Source organism: Macaca fascicularis, chromosome 19, assembly GCF_037993035.2.
Source record: "Macaca fascicularis isolate 582-1 chromosome 19, T2T-MFA8v1.1".
Classification (NCBI taxonomy): Eukaryota; Metazoa; Chordata; class Mammalia; order Primates; family Cercopithecidae; genus Macaca; species Macaca fascicularis.
In genome coordinates this window covers 11,015,166-11,032,209 of record NC_088393.1, presented here as the reverse complement: position 1 = coordinate 11,032,209, position 17,044 = coordinate 11,015,166, and the positions used below count along the sequence as shown (strand labels likewise).

The following is a 17,044-nucleotide window of genomic DNA, read 5'->3' as shown; positions in this document are numbered from 1 at the left end:
GTTCGAGACCAGTTTGACCAACATGGAGAAACATCGTCTTTACTAAAAATACAAAATTAGCTGGGAGTGGGTGGCACATGACTGTAATCCCAGCTTCTCAGGAGGCTGAGGCAGGATAATCACTTGAACCCGGGAGGCGGAGGTTGCGGCGAGCAAAGATTGTACCACTGCACTCCAGCCTGGGCAACAAGAGCAAAACTTTGTCTCAAAAAAAAAAAAAAAAAAGATGAGCAGAGGGATGCTTCTGGCATCTAGTAGGTAGAGACCAGGCATTCTGCTAAAAACCCTGTAATACCCAGGGCAGCTTCTAGCACAAAAAATGATCACCCAAATGTCAACAGTGCTGAGGTCTAGAAACCCAGGTCTGGAAGGGCAGAGACATCAAACTCAGATGGTTGGGTTTCACCAGGGAGGATATAAAGTGGAGAGGGGCCAGGCAGGGTGGCTCACCCCTGTAATCCCAGCACTTTGGGAGGCTGAGGCAGGCGGATTGAGTGAGCCCAGGAGTTGGAGACCAGCCTGGGCAACATGGCAAAACCCCGTCTCCATGAAAAATACAAAAATTAGCCGAGTATGGTGGTGCACGCCTGTAGTCCCAGCTACTCTGGAGGCGGGGGTGGAGGATCACTTTAGCCCAGGAGGTGGAGGTTGCAGTGAGCCGAGATCACGCCCCTGAACTCCAGCCTGGATGGCAGAATGAGACCCTGTCTCAGAAAGAAAAGAAAAAGAAAAATGAAAACAAGGCCGGGTATGGTGACTCACCCCATATCCCAGCACTTTGGGAAGTCAAGGTTTGAGCCCAGGAGTTCAAGACAAGACTGGCAACATAGCAAGCCCCTATCTCGATGAAAAAATTTTTTAAATTAGCCAGGTGTGGTGGTGTGCACCTGTAGTCCCAGCTACTCTGGAGGCTGAGGCAGGAGGATTGCTTGAGCCCAGGAATTCAAGGCTGCAGTGAGCTATCATCACACCACTGCACACCACCCTGGGCAACAGTGCAAGACCTGGTCTCAAAATAAATAAATAGAACATAAATTAAAGAAAAACAAACAGGAGGCTGGGCACGGCGGCTCACGCTTGTAATCCCAGCATTTTGGGAGGCTGAGGCGGGTGGATCACAAGGTTAGGAGTTTGAGACCAGCCTGGCCAACAGGGTGAAACCCCATCTCTACTAAAAATACAAAAATCAGCCGGGCATGGTGGTGCGTGCCTGTAATCCCAGCTACTCGGGAGGCTGAGGCAGGAGAATCACTTGAACCTGGGAGGCAGAGGTTGCAGTGAGCCAAGATTGCACCATTATACTCCAGCCTGGGCAATAAAGACTGTCTCAAAACCAAACCAAAACAAAACAAAAAACAGGAAAACTTGGCATTGTGGAAAGGCAGGGGAGGAGCTCCTGGGCCTCAGCACTTCAGGCCAAGATGGGCTGGGGAGACCCACCCTGTCCCCGTACATCAATGTCCCGAGCCTGTACCTGAGACTTCTCCACGGAGGCAGTGTGCTTGTCACACATGGGGCTGATTTCCATGCCACGCTCGCGCTCACGGTCACCCTGCTGGAAGAACTCGGCCATGATGCGGTCCGTCCACTGGCGGTACAGCTCCAGTGGCTTGGTGGGGTTGCTGAGGTCTGCGCAGTGCACCATGTTCCGGAGGACCTGCATGGGGTCGGGGCACAGGGAATCTTCAGAGGCTATGCCTCTGTCCCAGTCTGAGACCTCAGGCATTCTTTCTTTTTTAAGAAATGGGGTCCGGGCGCAGTGGCTCACACCTGTAATCTCAGCACTTTGGGAGGCTGAGGCAGGTGGATCATGAGGTCAGGAGTTCAAGACCAGCCTGGTCACCACGGTGAAACCCTGTCTCTACTAAAAATACAAAAAACTTAGCCAGGCATGGTGGCGCATGCCTGTAATCCCAGCTATAGTGGGGCTGAGGCAGGAGAATTGCTTGAACCCAAGAGGCGGAAGTTGCGTGAGCCAAGATTGTGCCACTGCCCTCCAGCCTGGGCGACAGAGGGAGACTCCGTCTCAGGAAAAAAAAAAAAAAAAAAAAGAGAAAGAAAAAGAAATGGGGCCAGGCGCTGTTGTAATCCCAGCACTTTGGGAGGCCAAGGTGGGCAGATCACTTGAGGTCAGGAGTTTGAGATTGTCCGGGCCAACATGGCGAAACCCTGTCTCTACTAAAAATACAAAAATTAGCCAGGTCTGATGGTAGGCACCTGTAATCCCAGCTACTGTACAGGCTGAGGCAGGAGAATTGCTTGAGCCCAGGAGGTGGAGTTTGCAGGGAACCAAGGTCTGTGCACTCCAGCCTGGGTGACAGAGAGACCTGGTCTCAAACAAACAAACAAACAAAAACAGAAAAGAAGAAAGAGAAGGAGAGGAGAGGAGAGGAAAGCGGATCTTGCAATGTTGCTCTGGCTGGTCTCAAACCTCTGGCCTCAAACAGTCCTTCTGCCTCAGCCTCCAGAGTAGTTGAGATTATAGGCATGAGCCACCAAACTAAGCCTCTTAGGCTTTCTTATCTCCCACCTGGGGAGGGAGGGTGTGGGGAGTGGGGAGAGGAAGTGGGGAGAAGAGAGAACAGAGGAGGTAGCAGGGAGAGGTATGTGGAAGATGGAGAAAATATGGGGGGAGTCAGAAGGAGGGTGAGGGAAGAGAAGATGGAGAAGATGGTGAGGGAGAGGGACGGGGGACCTGGAAGGGGTTGATGAGAAGACAGGAAGAATTAGGGGAAATGGGAGGAAATGGTGGGAGAGACGGGAAGGAGAGAAGGGATTGGAAAGTGAGGATGGAGAAGCGGACAGACAGAAAAAGAAAGAGGTCAGGTGTGGTGGCTCACGCCAGCTAGCCCAGCACTTTGGCAGGCCAAGACAGAAGGATCACTTCAGTTCAGGAGTTTGAGACCAGCCTGGTGACATAGTGAGATCCTAGCTCTCCTTTAAACATACAAAGCAAATAAAAATAAATTTAAAAAAAGAGGGCGGGGCGCGGTGGCTCACGCCTGTAATCCCAACACTTTGAGAGGCTGAGGCGGGGTGGGGGCGGGTGGGGAATCACCTGAGGTGGGGAGTTGAAGACCAGCCTGACCAACATGGAGAAACCCTTTCTCTACTAAAAGTACAAAATTAGCTGGGCATGGTGGCACATGCCTGTGATCCCAGCTACTCCAGAGGCTGAGGCAGGAGAATCACTTGAACCTGGGAGGCAGAGGTTGCAGTGAGCCAAGATCGCGCCATGGCACTCCAGCCTGGGCAACAAAACCAAGACTCCGTCTCAAAAGAAAAAAAAAGAAGAAGAAAAACGAAAGAGACAGGAAGATGGGCCACATGGGAGAAAGAAGCTGAGGAAGGGGCAGCTAGCTACCCAGACCTAAAGGTGTGGCTGGGGGAGTGTCCCGCCTCCTTAGATGATGGGGCGTGGGGGCACCTGGATGCGGTCGGAGTAGTTATCCAGCAGCAGGACCCCCGAGCTGGTCACTTTCTTGGTCTCCACCATGGTCTTCAGGTCAGCCAGGAGGGTCATGTGCTTGGACATGTCCGTAGCCAGCACCTGCGGGCAAGGGGGCGTCACTGGGGCTGCTGACCAGACTGATCAGCCCACCAGATTGACCCGGGCATCCGAAGTTTTCACCAGGTAGAAGCCGCCCGCTCTGTCCAGGTTGAGGGTTCCTCTGGGACTCAGACCCACTCCTCCCCAAAGCCCTAGATTCCAAGGCTTCCTTTCCCGCTCCGTCCCACCCCAGCCCCGCCCACCATGTCGATGACCATCTTGCGTAGGCTCTGCCGCTGGCGCTTGCTGAGGTTCTGGAAGATGTCGCAGTTGTCCTCCTGCAGCAGCTTGAAGCCCACGGCCAGGTGGTGATTCTCGAGCACCGACTCATCGTTGTACATGAGCGCCAGCTCCGAATCTGCAGCCCAGCCCGGAGGTCAGGGGAGGGCCCACGTGTGCAGCCCCAACCGCAGAAGGGCCAACTCTGCCCCCAGCTAGCTAACCCCTTCTCAGCCTGGGCAGCCTCGCCTCCAGCCCAGTCAACTACCCCAGCCCGGCCATCACCTTTCCAGTCCAGCAAGCCCCACCCCCAGCCCCGCCAGCCCCGCCCCGAGCCCCGCCAGCCCCACCTCCAGCCTAGTCAGTTCCGCCCCAAGCCTGGCCAGCCCCGCCTCCAACTCAGCAAACCCCGTCCCCGGCGAGGGCCACTCACTGGTGTTGATGAGGAACTGGTTGGAGACCCCAGGGTGATCTACATCGTGTATGGCAGCCGCGAAGAGGGCGGCGAGAATCTCCAGGTCCGTGAACACTGCCTGGGAGAGAGAGACGGACGTTAGAATAACAGAATTGAAGCCATGCATGGTGGTGAGTGCCTGTAGTCTCAGCTACTTAGGAGGCTGAGATGGGAGGATCACTTGAGCCTAGGATTTCAAGGCCAGAAGTTCAAGGCCATCCTGGGCAACTTAGCGAGACCCTGTTTCAAATTTAATTTTTTTTTTTTTTTGAGACGGAGTCTCGCTCTGTCGCCCAGGCTGGAGTGCAGTGGCCGGATCTCAGCTCACTGCAAGCTCTGCCTCCCGGGTTTACGCCATTCTCCTGCCTCAGCCTTCCCGAGTAGCTGGGACTACAAGCGCCCACCACCGCGCCCGGCTAGTTTTATGTATTTTTTTTTAGTAGAGACGGGGTTTCACCGTGTTCGCCAGGATGGTCTCGATCTCCTGACCTCGTGATCCGCCCGTCTCGGCCTCCCAAAGTGCTGGGATTACAGGCTTGAGCCACTGCGCCCGGCCTTAATTTTTTTTTTTTTTTTTTGAGACAGAGTTCTGCTCTTGTCGCCCAGGTTGGAATGCAGTGGCACGATCTTGGCTCACTGCAATTTCCCCATCCTGGGTTCAAGCGACTCTCCTGTTTCAGCCTCCCAAGTAGCTGGGATTACAGGCGCCCACCACCACGCCTGGCTAATTTTTAAAATATTTCTTGTAGAGACAGGGTTTCACCACGTTGGCCATTTCTGACCTCAGGTGATTCACCTGCATTGGCCTCCCAAAGTGCAGGGATTACAGGTGTGAGTCACCTTGCCTGACCTCCCCAATTTTTTTTTTTTTTTTTGAGATGGAGTCTCGCTTTGTTGCCCAGGCTGGAGTGCAGTGGCGCGATCTTGGCTCACTGCAACCTGCACCTACTGGGTTCCAGCAATTTCCTGCCTCAGCCTCTGGAGTAGCTGGGATTACAGGCGTGCCCTACCGCGTCCGGCTAATTTTTGTATTTTTAGTAGAGACGGGGTTTCACCATGTTGGTCAGGCGGGTCTCGAACTCCTGACCTCAGGTGATCCACCCATCTTGGCCTCCCAAAGTGCTGGGATTGCAGGTGTGAGCCACCGTACCTGGCCTAAAACTTTTTTTTTTTTTTTTAATAAATAAGATTTTTGGCCAGGCACAGTGGCTCACGCCTGTACTCCCAGCACTTTGGGAGGCCAAGGCAGGTCAGGAGTTTGAGACCAGTCTGTCCAACTTGGCGAAACCCTGTCTCCACTAAAAATATTTTTAAAAACTTAGCCAGGCATGGTGGTGGGTGCCTGTAATCCCAGCTACACAGGAGGCCGAGGGAGGAGAATCGCTTGAACCCGGGAGACAGAGGTTGCAGTGAGCTGGGATCGTGCCACTGCACTCTAGCCTGGGCAGCAGAGCGAGACTCTGTCTCAAAAAAAAAAAAAAAAAAAAAAAAAAAAAAAAAGAGAGAAGCAGGGTCAAAAAGAGATGGAGGTCAGAGTACCAGGGTCAGAGAGACACACAGGAGCCTGAAGAGGCAGTCACAAAGACAGACGGGGACGGGGAGACAGGGCAGTCACTCACATCTAGCGCAGGCGTGGCCAGCAGTACGTGGGTGGACTGCAGTACGTCGGCAGCGTGCAGGCTGTTATGGTAGGCTACGTCAGCGTGGTAGTGATCCTCCAGCGTCAGCATGTATGTCACCATCGTGTCCACAGGGATGCGGAATTTCTTCAGCAGGTCCCGCTCCTGAGAGCAGGCAGGGGCAGGGTGGTGACCTCTGCTGGCCCCCAGCGTGCCACTCTGAGCCCCTCACCCGGGCCCACTCCCAGCTGTCCCCATCACCTGGAATATCATGTACATGATGCAGGTGAGCGAGCGGCCTCCGGCGTAATCTGACACGCAAAAGATGTTCAGGCCCCACTTGTTCAGGTTCTCCAGTTCCTGGTGGAGACGGAGGCCAGAGGTCAGTAGCCTGTAAAACTCAGGGCCCTGGAGAATATTTCCTAGGAGTTTGAAGCCTTGGTCTGAAGGAAGCACCATTATTGCTCACCCAGTGGGTGACAGGTTCAACAGCACAGAATGTACTGCCCTCGTCCTACTGGGCTGCAAAATAACGAAAGCAATCACAGCCACTGTCTTTTGAGCACTTATGATCTGCCAAGTATTGCTCTAAGTACTTGATCTCATTTGGCAGGTGAAGGCACCAAGACTCAGAGAAGCAATGTGACTTTTCCAAGATCATGCAGCTCATAAGTGGCAAAGCTAGGGTGGGAACCCAGCACGACAGGCCCCCAGCACAGCTCAGCCTCTTAGCTAAGCTGTTCACCAGCCCCAGAGGAGAAAGGAAGAAGGGCTTATTTTCTATGCCTCTCCAGAATCCAGAAAACAGCCAGCACATAGTAGCTGCTTAATAAACACCAGTTGGCCGGGTGCAGTGGCTCACGCTTGTAATCCTAGCGCTTTGTGAGGCTAAGGCAGGTGGATCACTTGAGGCCAGGAGTTTGAGACCAGCCTGGTCAACATGGTGAAACCCCATTTCTACTAAAAATACAAAAATTAGCCAGGTGTGGTGGCACATGCCTTTAGTCCCAGCTACTCAGGAGGGTGAGGCAGGAGAATCGCTTGAACACAGGGAGGTGGAGGTTGCCGTGAGCCGAGATCATGCTACTGTACTCCAGCCTGGGCGACACAGCAAGCCTCCATCTCAAAATAAATAAATAAATATAAATAAATAACTAAACGCCAGGTGACTGAACGGAAGATTCACTAGAGGAGGTGGCTCAAAGAGGGTTACAATGAGCCTCGGCTGAGTGAGCCACCAAAGATGGATCACTTCCACTGCCACTGTCTCCTGGAAGGGCTAGGAGTGAAACCCGGGTCTGGACCGTTGGGGACACTATGGGGGCGCAGTCTGGATCAGTGTTACTGGTCTGTACGCCAATCCCCCTGCAGCTGGGAGTGTTGCCTGCTAAGACTCACAGCTGCCCACTTTGACTAGTCCCAACAGGAGCTACGTGGAAGAGGTGATACGTCCACCCCTGGGGACGGCCCCCAGGCAATGAATGATACAGAGGTACAAAGCGCCAGCATGCTTGCCTCAAGATGGGCTCAAACCCTCACCTTAGGCTCTGCTTCTAGGAAACCTGGCCTAAGACATAACCCAACGCCCAGTCTTTCTCGGGGTCCCAGGAGACCACCCCCTCCAGCCCTGCCCCTACTGAGCCCCCACCCACTTGGGCCAGGAGCTCTTCTTGATCGGTCTTCACCCCAAATCGGGGAATGTTAGAGTTGTTCAGGCTGTTACTATGCATCAACTTTTTCACCCCTGTGATTTGGGACATGGGCTGTAAGTGTGGTACAGGGGGCGGGGGCGGCTGGGACGGTCTTGGTCGCAGCGCTTGCTGTTTTTCTCGTTCCTTCATCGTGGGTGACGGGATCTCCACTTCATTCTGTTTGTCTGCAGAAGATGGGAAGCGGGAACAAATGTGAACACCCCCTCCACCCCTGGTGGCTCCCTTATCCTTCAGCCCTCTACCACGTACGGGGAAGGCTCACCCGAAAGGGCAGAACCCTTCCAGTTGTGATGCCGTTGGCTACTCAGAGTCAGGAAACCAGAGGGGATGTGGGAAATCTTCTGGGAGGTGGTGGGCTGGAGTAGGGGCCCAGGGCTCTGGGATGGCCCCAGTCTGATCATCAGATTGGGATGGAGAGTGGCATGGGAAGTCAGGAAGTGAGGTGGGGACGCCAGGGAGAGCCGCTGCCTACCCCGACAACCCAGGGAACCTTTTTGGGTGGGGAAGACCCTAGCATGGGGGTTAAGAGTGCTGGTGCGGGGGGTGGCATCGCTGGGAAGAGAGAGGGAAGGGTGGTCTCTGGCTCCATGTCCCTGCCCCCCCCACCCACCTTGGCACCAGCCTGCCTAGGGGACAGCCCCAGGAGCCCTTTTCCTGAGCTTTCAGGGGCTCCCAGAGCTTCCCCAAGGTCACCCATTGTGACCTGGAGCTAGCTAGTCAATGACAGGGCCTAATACGGGTCATTTGCATGCTATGCTCCCATTGGGTGGATCCTCAGAACTCAGAGACACACCCCACCATCACTGATGGGAGCACTGGAAACTCTGAACACTTTTTTTCTTGAGACAGAGTCTACCTCTGTTGCCCAGGCTGGAGTGCAGTGGCACAATCTCTGGCTCACTGCAGCCTCCACCTCCCAGGTTCAAGCAATTCTCCTGCCTCAGCTTCCCGAGTAGCTGGGATGACAGGTGCCCGCTACCATGCCTGGCTAATTTTTATATTTTTAGTAGAGATGCGGTTTCATCATTGTGGCCAGGCTGGTCTTCAACTCCTGACCTCAAGTGATCCGCCTGCCTTGGCCTCCCAACATGTTGGGATTATAGGCATGAGCCACCACGCCCAGCCCCAACACTTTTCTTGAGCTTGTCTGGGTGGTTCCTGAATTTGGGGGCCTTTGGGGTGTGGTGATAAACTGCCAGGATTAAATTATCTTGAGTTTTGGGGGACATCTTTAGCTTGAGCATTTTGAGGAACCCATGAACTTAAGGGTTCCAGTGAATCTGGGGTATTCTGGTGCATTTGGGGTTCCACTGAATTAGGAATCTTTTTTTTTTTTTTTTTTTTGAGACGGAGTCTCGCTCTGTCGCCCAGGCTGGAGTGCAGTGGCACTATCTCGGCTCACTGCAAACTCCGCCTCCCGGGTTTACGCCATTCTCCTGCCTCAGCCTCCCGAGTAGCTGGGACTACAGGCGCCCGCCACCTCGCCCGGCTAATTTTTTTGTATTTTTAGTAGAGACGGGGTTTCATTGTGTTAGCCAGGATGGTCTCGATCTCCTGACCTCGTGATCCACCCGTCTCGGCCTCCCAAAGTGCTGGGATTACAGGCTTGAGCCACCGCGCCCGGCCCTGAATTAGGAATCTTACAGGTGTTTATTTTTTCGAGACAGGATCTCAGCTCTGTAGTTCAGGCTGGAGTGCAGTGGCGCAATCATGTCTCACTGCAGCCTCGAACTCCTGGGCTCCAGTGATCCTCCTGCCTCAGCCTCCCAAGTAGCTGGGACCACAGGCACATACCACTATGTCCGACTAATTTTTTATTTTTTTATTATTATTATTACTATTATTTTAGATGTAGTCTCACTCTGTCACCCAGGCTGGAGTGCAGTGATGCAATCTCAGCTCACTGCAGCCTCCACCTCCCAGGTTCAAGCAATTCTCCTGCTTCAGCCTCCTGAGTAGCTGAGATTACAGGCATGCGCCAACACTCCCAGCTAATTTTTGTATTTTTAGTAGAGACAGTGTTTTACCATGTTGGTCAGGCTGTTCTTGAACTTCTGACCTCATGATCTGCCCACCTTGGCCTTCCAAAGTGCTGGGATTACAGGTGTGAGCCACTGTGCCCGGCCTAGTTTTTAATTTTTTTGCAGAGACAGGTTCTCACTATGTTGCCCAGGCTGGTCTTGAACTCCTGAGTTCAAGCTATCCTCTTGCCTCAGCCTCCCAAAGTCCTGGGATTACAGGCATGAGCTGCCTCTTCCTGCCTCTTACAGGTTCTTAAGCTTGATAATCTTCTAGAGATTAGGGTTCTAAAATTTTGGGAGTCTACTGAATTGGGGGGGTCATACCAAGTTTGGAGATCCTATTGAATTTGGGGGGTTTTTCAGTTTGGAGGTTTGCTAAAGTTTGGGGGCCTTTTGTGGACTCGGAAGCACAGAACTTCCCTTAAGTTTGAGAACTCTACTGAGTTTGGGCATCTCTCTTGAGTTTGGAAGGGAGTCAATCCAAGTTTGGAAATTCTATTGAATTTGGGGTTCTACTCAGTTTGGGAGGCTTTCCAGCTAGGAGGCTTTTTTTGGTTTATTTTTTGAGACAGAGTCTCACTCTGTCACCCAGGCTGGAGTGCAGCAGTGGCGTGATCTCGGCTCACTGCAACCTCTGCCTCCTGGGTTCAAGTGATTCTCTTGCCTCAGCCTCCCAAGTAGCTGAGATTACAGGCACACACCACCACGCCCAGCTAAATTTTTTTTTTTTTTTTTTTTTTTTTTTTGAGGCAGAATTTCACTCTTGTTGCCTAGGCTGGAGTGCAATGGAGTGATCTCGGCTCACTGCAACCTCCACCCGCTGGGTTCCAGTGATTCTCCTGCCTGAGCCTCCTGAGTTGCTGGGATTACAGGCACCCACCACCATGCCTGGCTAATTTTTTGTATTTTAGTAGAGATGGGGTTTCACCATGTTGGCCAGGTGGGTCTCAAACTGCTGATGTCAAGTGATCCGCCCACCTCAGCCTCCCAAAGTGTTAGGATAACAGGCTTGAGCCACCGTGCCTGGCGCTTGGAGGCTTTTTAAAGTTTAGAAGGGTTTCCAGCTCACGGATGATTTCAAATATTGGGTTCTATAGAAGCTGGGGGTCTCACAGAGTTTGAAGGCATCAGCAATGTGAGGGCTGTTGGATAGGGTGACTTTGACCTTTGGGGAGTTGAGAGTCCGAGTCCGTAAGAAAATGTGACCAACAGGACCCAGGGTCAGAGGCAGACCCCTCTCTACCCCAAGTGTCCCCCCTCCAATCCCATGTGCTTCCCCTCACTCACCCAGGAATGTTGTGGAAATGTACTCTGAGACCTGGTTTCCCGACCTGCTCATTTCTGACAGGTGTGTGAGTTCACGATTCAACATCCTCTTGAACTAAGGTAAAGAAGTCAACAAGGAAGAAATGATGGGGGAAGCACAGTGGTGGGGAGGGTGTCAGTCCTTCCCAAGAACGCCTAAAGACCCCATGAGTCCCTCCTATTTTTCTGCTCAGCCAACAGAGGCCCTATAAGACTGCTGGGGGGTGGGGTCAGCCCTTCCTCTCCTCCCAGCTCTGGATGGAGGTCCCCAGGTTTGGGGAATCATGATCAGCATAACCCTCCCTGCCTGAGGAAAGAGGGGCTCCCCTCCCCATTTCCCCCAAGGAGGAGCCACAGGGGCACCTGTGGAAGGGAGGGGCTCCTGCCTAACAGGGAACCAATGGGGAAGCAGGAGAATCCCGTCGCCATGGCGATGGGAGTCTCCTTAGCAACTCCCCCTCCAACCAGCTGCTGAGCTGGGGAAAAGGGGGGCAAGCCGGAGGCCCCTTAACCCTTGCCTTCCCAGAGCTGCCCCCGACCCAAGTCTTCCCAGCCATGGACCCCAATCCTGGGAGTCCTGGCTCCTGGCCCCCAGCTCAGTTTGGAAAAAGGGAACGTGATAACCAAGCTCTGGGGGACAAAAAGGTTTGGCCGGGGCTGGGGAGAATGGTGAGCTGAGGAAATCCCAGTTTGATCACCCAGGGGAGGGGGAGGGGGGTTCCCATCCTAGCCCCCTCTCCCCCAACCCCAGAGAGGTGGATAGATGCACGGATGAACAGAGTATACCCAAAATCGGGCTTGGAGGCCCCTCCTGGTCCCCCCATGCCACTCTGCACAGGCCTCTGCTGTGACATTGTACACAGAAGAGAAAGGGCATTGGCTCCCCACCCCCAAGCTCTGCCACAGCACCCCAAAAACAGGAGCAGACTCTGTCCAGGGAAGCAGGAGGGACACTTGGCAGGAGGGGTGAGCCTGCATGGCCCATGCTGGGACAGGGAGCTCCCTCCTCCCAGTGCCACCCAGAGACCCTGGGTACAGAGACACACACATCCACACAAGATGGACCCACAAAATATCACACAACCACACACACAATCACAGGCTCTCGGTCCTACACAGCGTCACACAACCCAGACACACAGATCAAAGGGCATGCAAAATAAGACAGTCACTGACATTTGGGGTCACATGTCCCCAAAATATCAGGCAGCTCTGGGCTCAGACACACAGCCCAACACACAACACCACAGTCAGAGCTAGATGATCTTAGACAGGGCCACACTGTGACCCAGGCAAACAAGCCTACACTCAGGCAGACACACACCATCGCAGACACACACACACATCCAGGCACTGACACAGTCACACCCAGTGAGGGACCTGCAGTCCACCCCCAGGGAGAGTCACACACCCCCAGCTGCCCGCCATCCACGCCCAGCCCTGGGCCACACACAGAGACAGTCACAAGGCTTCATCTCCAGGCCACACACGTGCACAGCTTCACACACAAGCCCACACCAGGGGCCCAGCTCGCCGGGATGCCTGCCCACCCACTACCCTGCACTCTCCTACCTGGTCCCACCAGCCCACCAGCCACGGCTTGGAGCAGGTCTCGCAGAAGAAATCCACCAAGGGCATCTTGGAGACTTAGCCCGCCTGGGGCTGCTGCACACGGAGGCTGGGCTTGGGGAGTCCCGGGGTTAATAACCACCGGGGAGGGGGTGCCGGGCAGGTGGGTAGTGGAAGGGGGAGCCGCGGAGGGGCCTGGGCCGGCCCAGCAGGGCTGGGGGCTCCCTTCCCCTCCGCGCTCCCGGCGGCAGCGCTGGTTACATGGTCTGCTAGCCCTGGGCCCCAATGGGCCCCCCCGTGGTGGTGGGTGGAGGCGGTGGGGGGTCCGTGCCCATGGGAGGGGGGCAGGGCAAGGGTCCCAGGAGAAGGCTGCGGAGCTCTGTGTGTGCACCCGTGTGTGTGCGTGTGTGCTCACTGCAGCACTGGCAGGCTGCATGGGATGTCAGGTGGTGCTGGGGGTGGGGGGGCGTTAAAGGGGCATCAGAGACCATGGGCCTCAGCCAGAACCTAGGTGGGCTGTCCACATCAGGACCCGTCCCCTCCATGGACACACCCAGAGATAGAAACACACACCCACTTTACATTCACAAACGTACAAACACCCTGAGACACACCTTCCAGGGACACCCACACACATCCAGGCACTTGACACTTGAATACACACAGATACCCAAATGCTTTCTGTTGTACACTTATAGCACACACACACACACACACACAAACCCGGAGACAGTCACAACTCTGATATCCAACACATATACAGGTGCACAGCTAAGCATATAGCAAATGCCTTCAGACACACCCCATCCAAGGGCACAGACCCACATCCAGACCTACATCCAGACCCACACCTAGGGACAGACACCGAGATGCCAGTCACAATTTTTTTTTTTTTTTTTGAGATGGAGTTTCACTCTTGTTGCCCAGGCTGGAGTGCAATGGCACGATCTTGGCTCACTGCAACCTCCGCCTTCTGGGTTCAAGCGATTCTCCTGTCTCAGCCTCCCCAGTAGCTGGGATTACAGGCACCATCCACCACACCCGGCTAATTCTGTATTTTTAGAAGAGATGGGGTTTCTCCATGTCTCTAACTCCCAACCTCAGGTGATCCGCCTGCCTTGGCCTCCCCAGCCAGCCACACTTACAGACATACACTAAACACACCCACAGACACACTTTCCAACCATTGCAAATATCCACTGTCCTTGGACACAAACATACCCCAACAAATCCATAAGGAAATACACTCACAGATGCAGAAATACACACACACACACACGCACACCATTGCAGAAACACCCTCAGACCCATATCCAGAGACACAGCTACATTTCAGATGCTTGATCCACCCTCAGGGACACAATCGCCCTCGGACTGGTATGTTCCCATACAAGCCTCCACCCACTGCTGTAAGCACTCCCCAACAAAGACACTCACACCTACAGATCATTTCTTGATAGACACCCGCCCACAAGGGCTGCTACCACTCTCTCCAACTCCAGGAAGCATCATTCACACATACTGCCCGCTTCCTGAATGGTGTCCGTTGGAGTTGTGCAGTGCACGGTCTGCACAACTGTACATGGGAGCCTTGCAGTCACCCCTGCAGCCCTGCAAACACACACACATTCACAAACACATAGAGCCACACATTCAGTTTCCCATCTGGTCCAACTGTCTCCTGCAGACATGCGCACCCCTCTGGCAGAGCCCCACACACCTATAGCTCTGCATAATCACCCGTGCACACCTATACACCCTCCACAGGTACACACTGGCGTGCCACTCTTCAGAATCTATTGCCAACACACGAGCACTGCAAATGCGTAGCCAATAGACCAGCAGCTACACAGACCTACAGCCACAGATACACCTCTGCAGACCATAAAAGCATAAAGCCCCCCAACGGAAACGGTCACCTATTGATATATGCACAACCAGACGGACACACCCCACCCCACAACACACATCAGGCTCTTCCAGCCCTGGGGAAAGTCAGAATCTACAGGAGCTTCAAGCCTTGAAGCTGCCGTCCAGGGATTGGCCCCACCCAGGGACTGACCCCATACCATAGGCCCTACCCAGAGATTGGCCCCACCCTCATGAGCCACGCCCAATAGTAGGCCTCGCCTACAAGCCCAACCTAGTGGTTGGCTCCACCCATAGGGCCCATCTCCACCAGACCCCGCCCAGGGATTGGCTCTGCCCTAATCAGCCACACCCAGTAGCTATCTCCTCCCACAGGCACAACCTAGTGGCTGGCTCCATCCGCAGGCCGCGCCCACTGCTCGCATCCAGTGGTTGGCTCTATCCACTGGCCCCGCCCCCACCAGCCCCGCCCAGGGGTTCTGCCCACCACCTGCACACCTTGTGCGAGGCCATCTCGCTGACAGAGCGGTAAGTTTGCATGGTCTCCAGCTGCTCCAGACACCAGTCCAGCTCTTCCAGCGTCTCCCGGGCCAACTGCTGACACGTTTCTTCTAAGGAAGGGGCAGCCAGGGTAGTGAGTGAGAAGGTCTGTAGGCAGAAGCCCAGAGGCCCCAGCCCGCGGTGAAGGGGTTCACCAGGTGAATGGACTGCTGGGTGGGGAAGGGGCTGAGGGACCCCCACTGGGGCAGCAAGAGGGGCCCCTTCCCACCCCTCTGGGCTTAGCTACCTGACAGCGTGGCCTTGCAGACAGGGGTGGGGCCGCCCAGCGGGGACCGCCTGCAAAAAAAAAATGGGGCTGCAACATCAGCCTGGGTCCCCCCACCAGGTCCCTGCCTCCCGCTTTCCATGAACAGTGCCAATTTTCATTTGTCTGAATGCTCGCCGTGTCCTAGGGACGCTGCCATGTACTCTGCCTGCAGCCTCAATGAGCCCCAGAAAAATCCATTGTATAGATGTGGAAACTGAGGCTCAAGGAGGTGAAACAGCTTCTTCAAGACCACGTGGCTGATCTGCTTTAAGATCAGGTCCTGGGTTCCCAAGATCTCTGCTCTCTTGACTAACTCCCCACAGATCCTCCAAGCCCCTAAGGATGTCTCTATCTCCCACGCCTAGAAGGACTGGCAGCTCTCAGCCACATCTCTTGCCCTAAAACAATGAAGATCCACTCCTATGTATTCTGCCCTTACTACGTGCAGGGTAATATTCTAGCACTTTCTAGACGTCATCTCTTCTCACAGCAGTTATCTAAAGGAGGCATTGCAATCCCCACTCTATTTATCTATTTATTTTTTGAACCAGGGTCTTGTTCGGTCACTGAGGCAGGAGTACAGTAGTGGGAATACGGCTCACTGCAGCCTCAATCTCCTGGGCTCAAAATGATCCTCCTGCCTTAGCCTCCTGTGTAGGTGGGAACCACAGGCACATGCCACCATGCTGGGCTAATTTTTTGTTTGTTTGTTTGTTTGTAGAAACAGGGTCTTATTTTGTTTCCCCCAGGCTGGTCTCGAACTCCTGAATTCAAGTGATCCTCCTGCCTTGACCTCCCAAAGTGCTGGGATTATGGGCATGAGCCAGCACGCTTGGCTGTGATCATCACTTTACAGAGGGGCAACAGAAGCACCACGGAATGCCATTTGCCCAGCAACTTGGTGTCAAGGCCCAGGGTGGGCCTGGGGACTGTGGCTGTGGCCTCACCACCATGCATCCAGACCCCTAAATCTTTATTTATAAAAACCTCTGGGCTGGGCGCGGTGGCTCACACCTGTAATCCTAGCACTTTGGGAGGCTGAGGCAGGTGGATCACCTGAGGCCAGGAGTTTGAGACCAGCCTGGCCAACGTGGTAAAACCCCATGTCTACTAAAAATACAAAAATTAGCCCAGTGTGGTGGCGCATGCCTGTAATCCCAGCTACCCGGCAGGCTGAGGCAGGAGAATCACTTGAACCCGGGAGGCAGAGGTTGCAGTGAGCCGAGATCACGCCACTGCACTCCAGCCTGGGTGACAGAGTGAGACTTGATCTCAAAACAAACAAACAAACAAAAAACAACAACAGAAACACCTTTGTGTCTTAGGTGCCTGAGCTGCAATGGCTCTCTGGCTCTCTGGGAGCTGTTGTCCAAACAGAGGTTCAGAGAGGTCACCTGCCTACCCGCAGTCACACAGCAGCACTGAGAGCAGAACCTGGGTATGCTTCACCTTATGATCACAGCTGTTGCAGCCCAGCCTTCACTTACTTGTTAGTGGGAACGGGCACATTGGTCAGGAGTGAGAAGTTGCTACGGACGCTCCGGAGGCTGGCCAGCACCTGGGATGGGGAGCGACAGTGAGGACTGGGGTCCCCCCAGAGAGGCAGCGGGGCTGGGCCCTGTCCCCAAGTGTGGCAGAGCATTGGAGCCGCTTCTCTCCTTAACCATTTGGGAGGGGGTCTCCCCAGAGGGGCGGTGGGGCTGGGCCCTGTCCCCAAGTGTGGCGGAGCGTTGGATCTCCTTCTTTCCTTAACCATTTGGGAAGAGGTCTCACCTGAGCAAACGGTGTTACGATGAGGTCTTCAGCGTGCCTGTGATTGAGGACAGAGGCAGGTCAGGGGTCCGCAGAGTATCAACTCTCTGGGGTAGATGCCCTGTGAGGCTGGACCCAGGGAGGCTGAGCGGGAGGGAGGGGACTC

The 17,044-nt window shown here is 54.4% G+C and overlaps 1 protein-coding gene across 5 annotated transcripts in view; it reads right to left on the bottom strand.

Moving 5' to 3' along the window:
* Positions 1–17,044, bottom strand: part of PDE4A (phosphodiesterase 4A) — a 54,333-nt gene that overhangs the window by 3,987 nt on the left and 33,302 nt on the right. For 4 of the 5 annotated variants that reach the window (XM_045381075.3, XM_045381074.3, XM_045381076.3 and 1 more), the window contains 12 exons: positions 16,900–16,936; positions 16,614–16,684; positions 15,106–15,155; positions 14,817–14,929; positions 10,863–10,956; positions 7,495–7,718; positions 6,104–6,202; positions 5,843–6,007; positions 4,203–4,302; positions 3,754–3,908; positions 3,428–3,550; positions 1,475–1,657 (listed from right to left, as the gene is read on the bottom strand). In XM_045381075.3, coding sequence (XP_045237010.2) covers positions 1,475–1,657; positions 3,428–3,550; positions 3,754–3,908; positions 4,203–4,302; positions 5,843–6,007; positions 6,104–6,202; positions 7,495–7,718; positions 10,863–10,956; positions 14,817–14,929; positions 15,106–15,155; positions 16,614–16,684; positions 16,900–16,936 — 1,414 coding nt within the window. Of the gene's footprint in view, positions 1–1,474; positions 1,658–3,427; positions 3,551–3,753; positions 3,909–4,202; positions 4,303–5,842; positions 6,008–6,103; positions 6,203–7,494; positions 7,719–10,862; positions 10,957–12,452; positions 12,851–14,816; positions 14,930–15,105; positions 15,156–16,613; positions 16,685–16,899; positions 16,937–17,044 lie in introns of those variants that run through there. The other variant, XM_045381078.3, reaches the window with a different exon arrangement.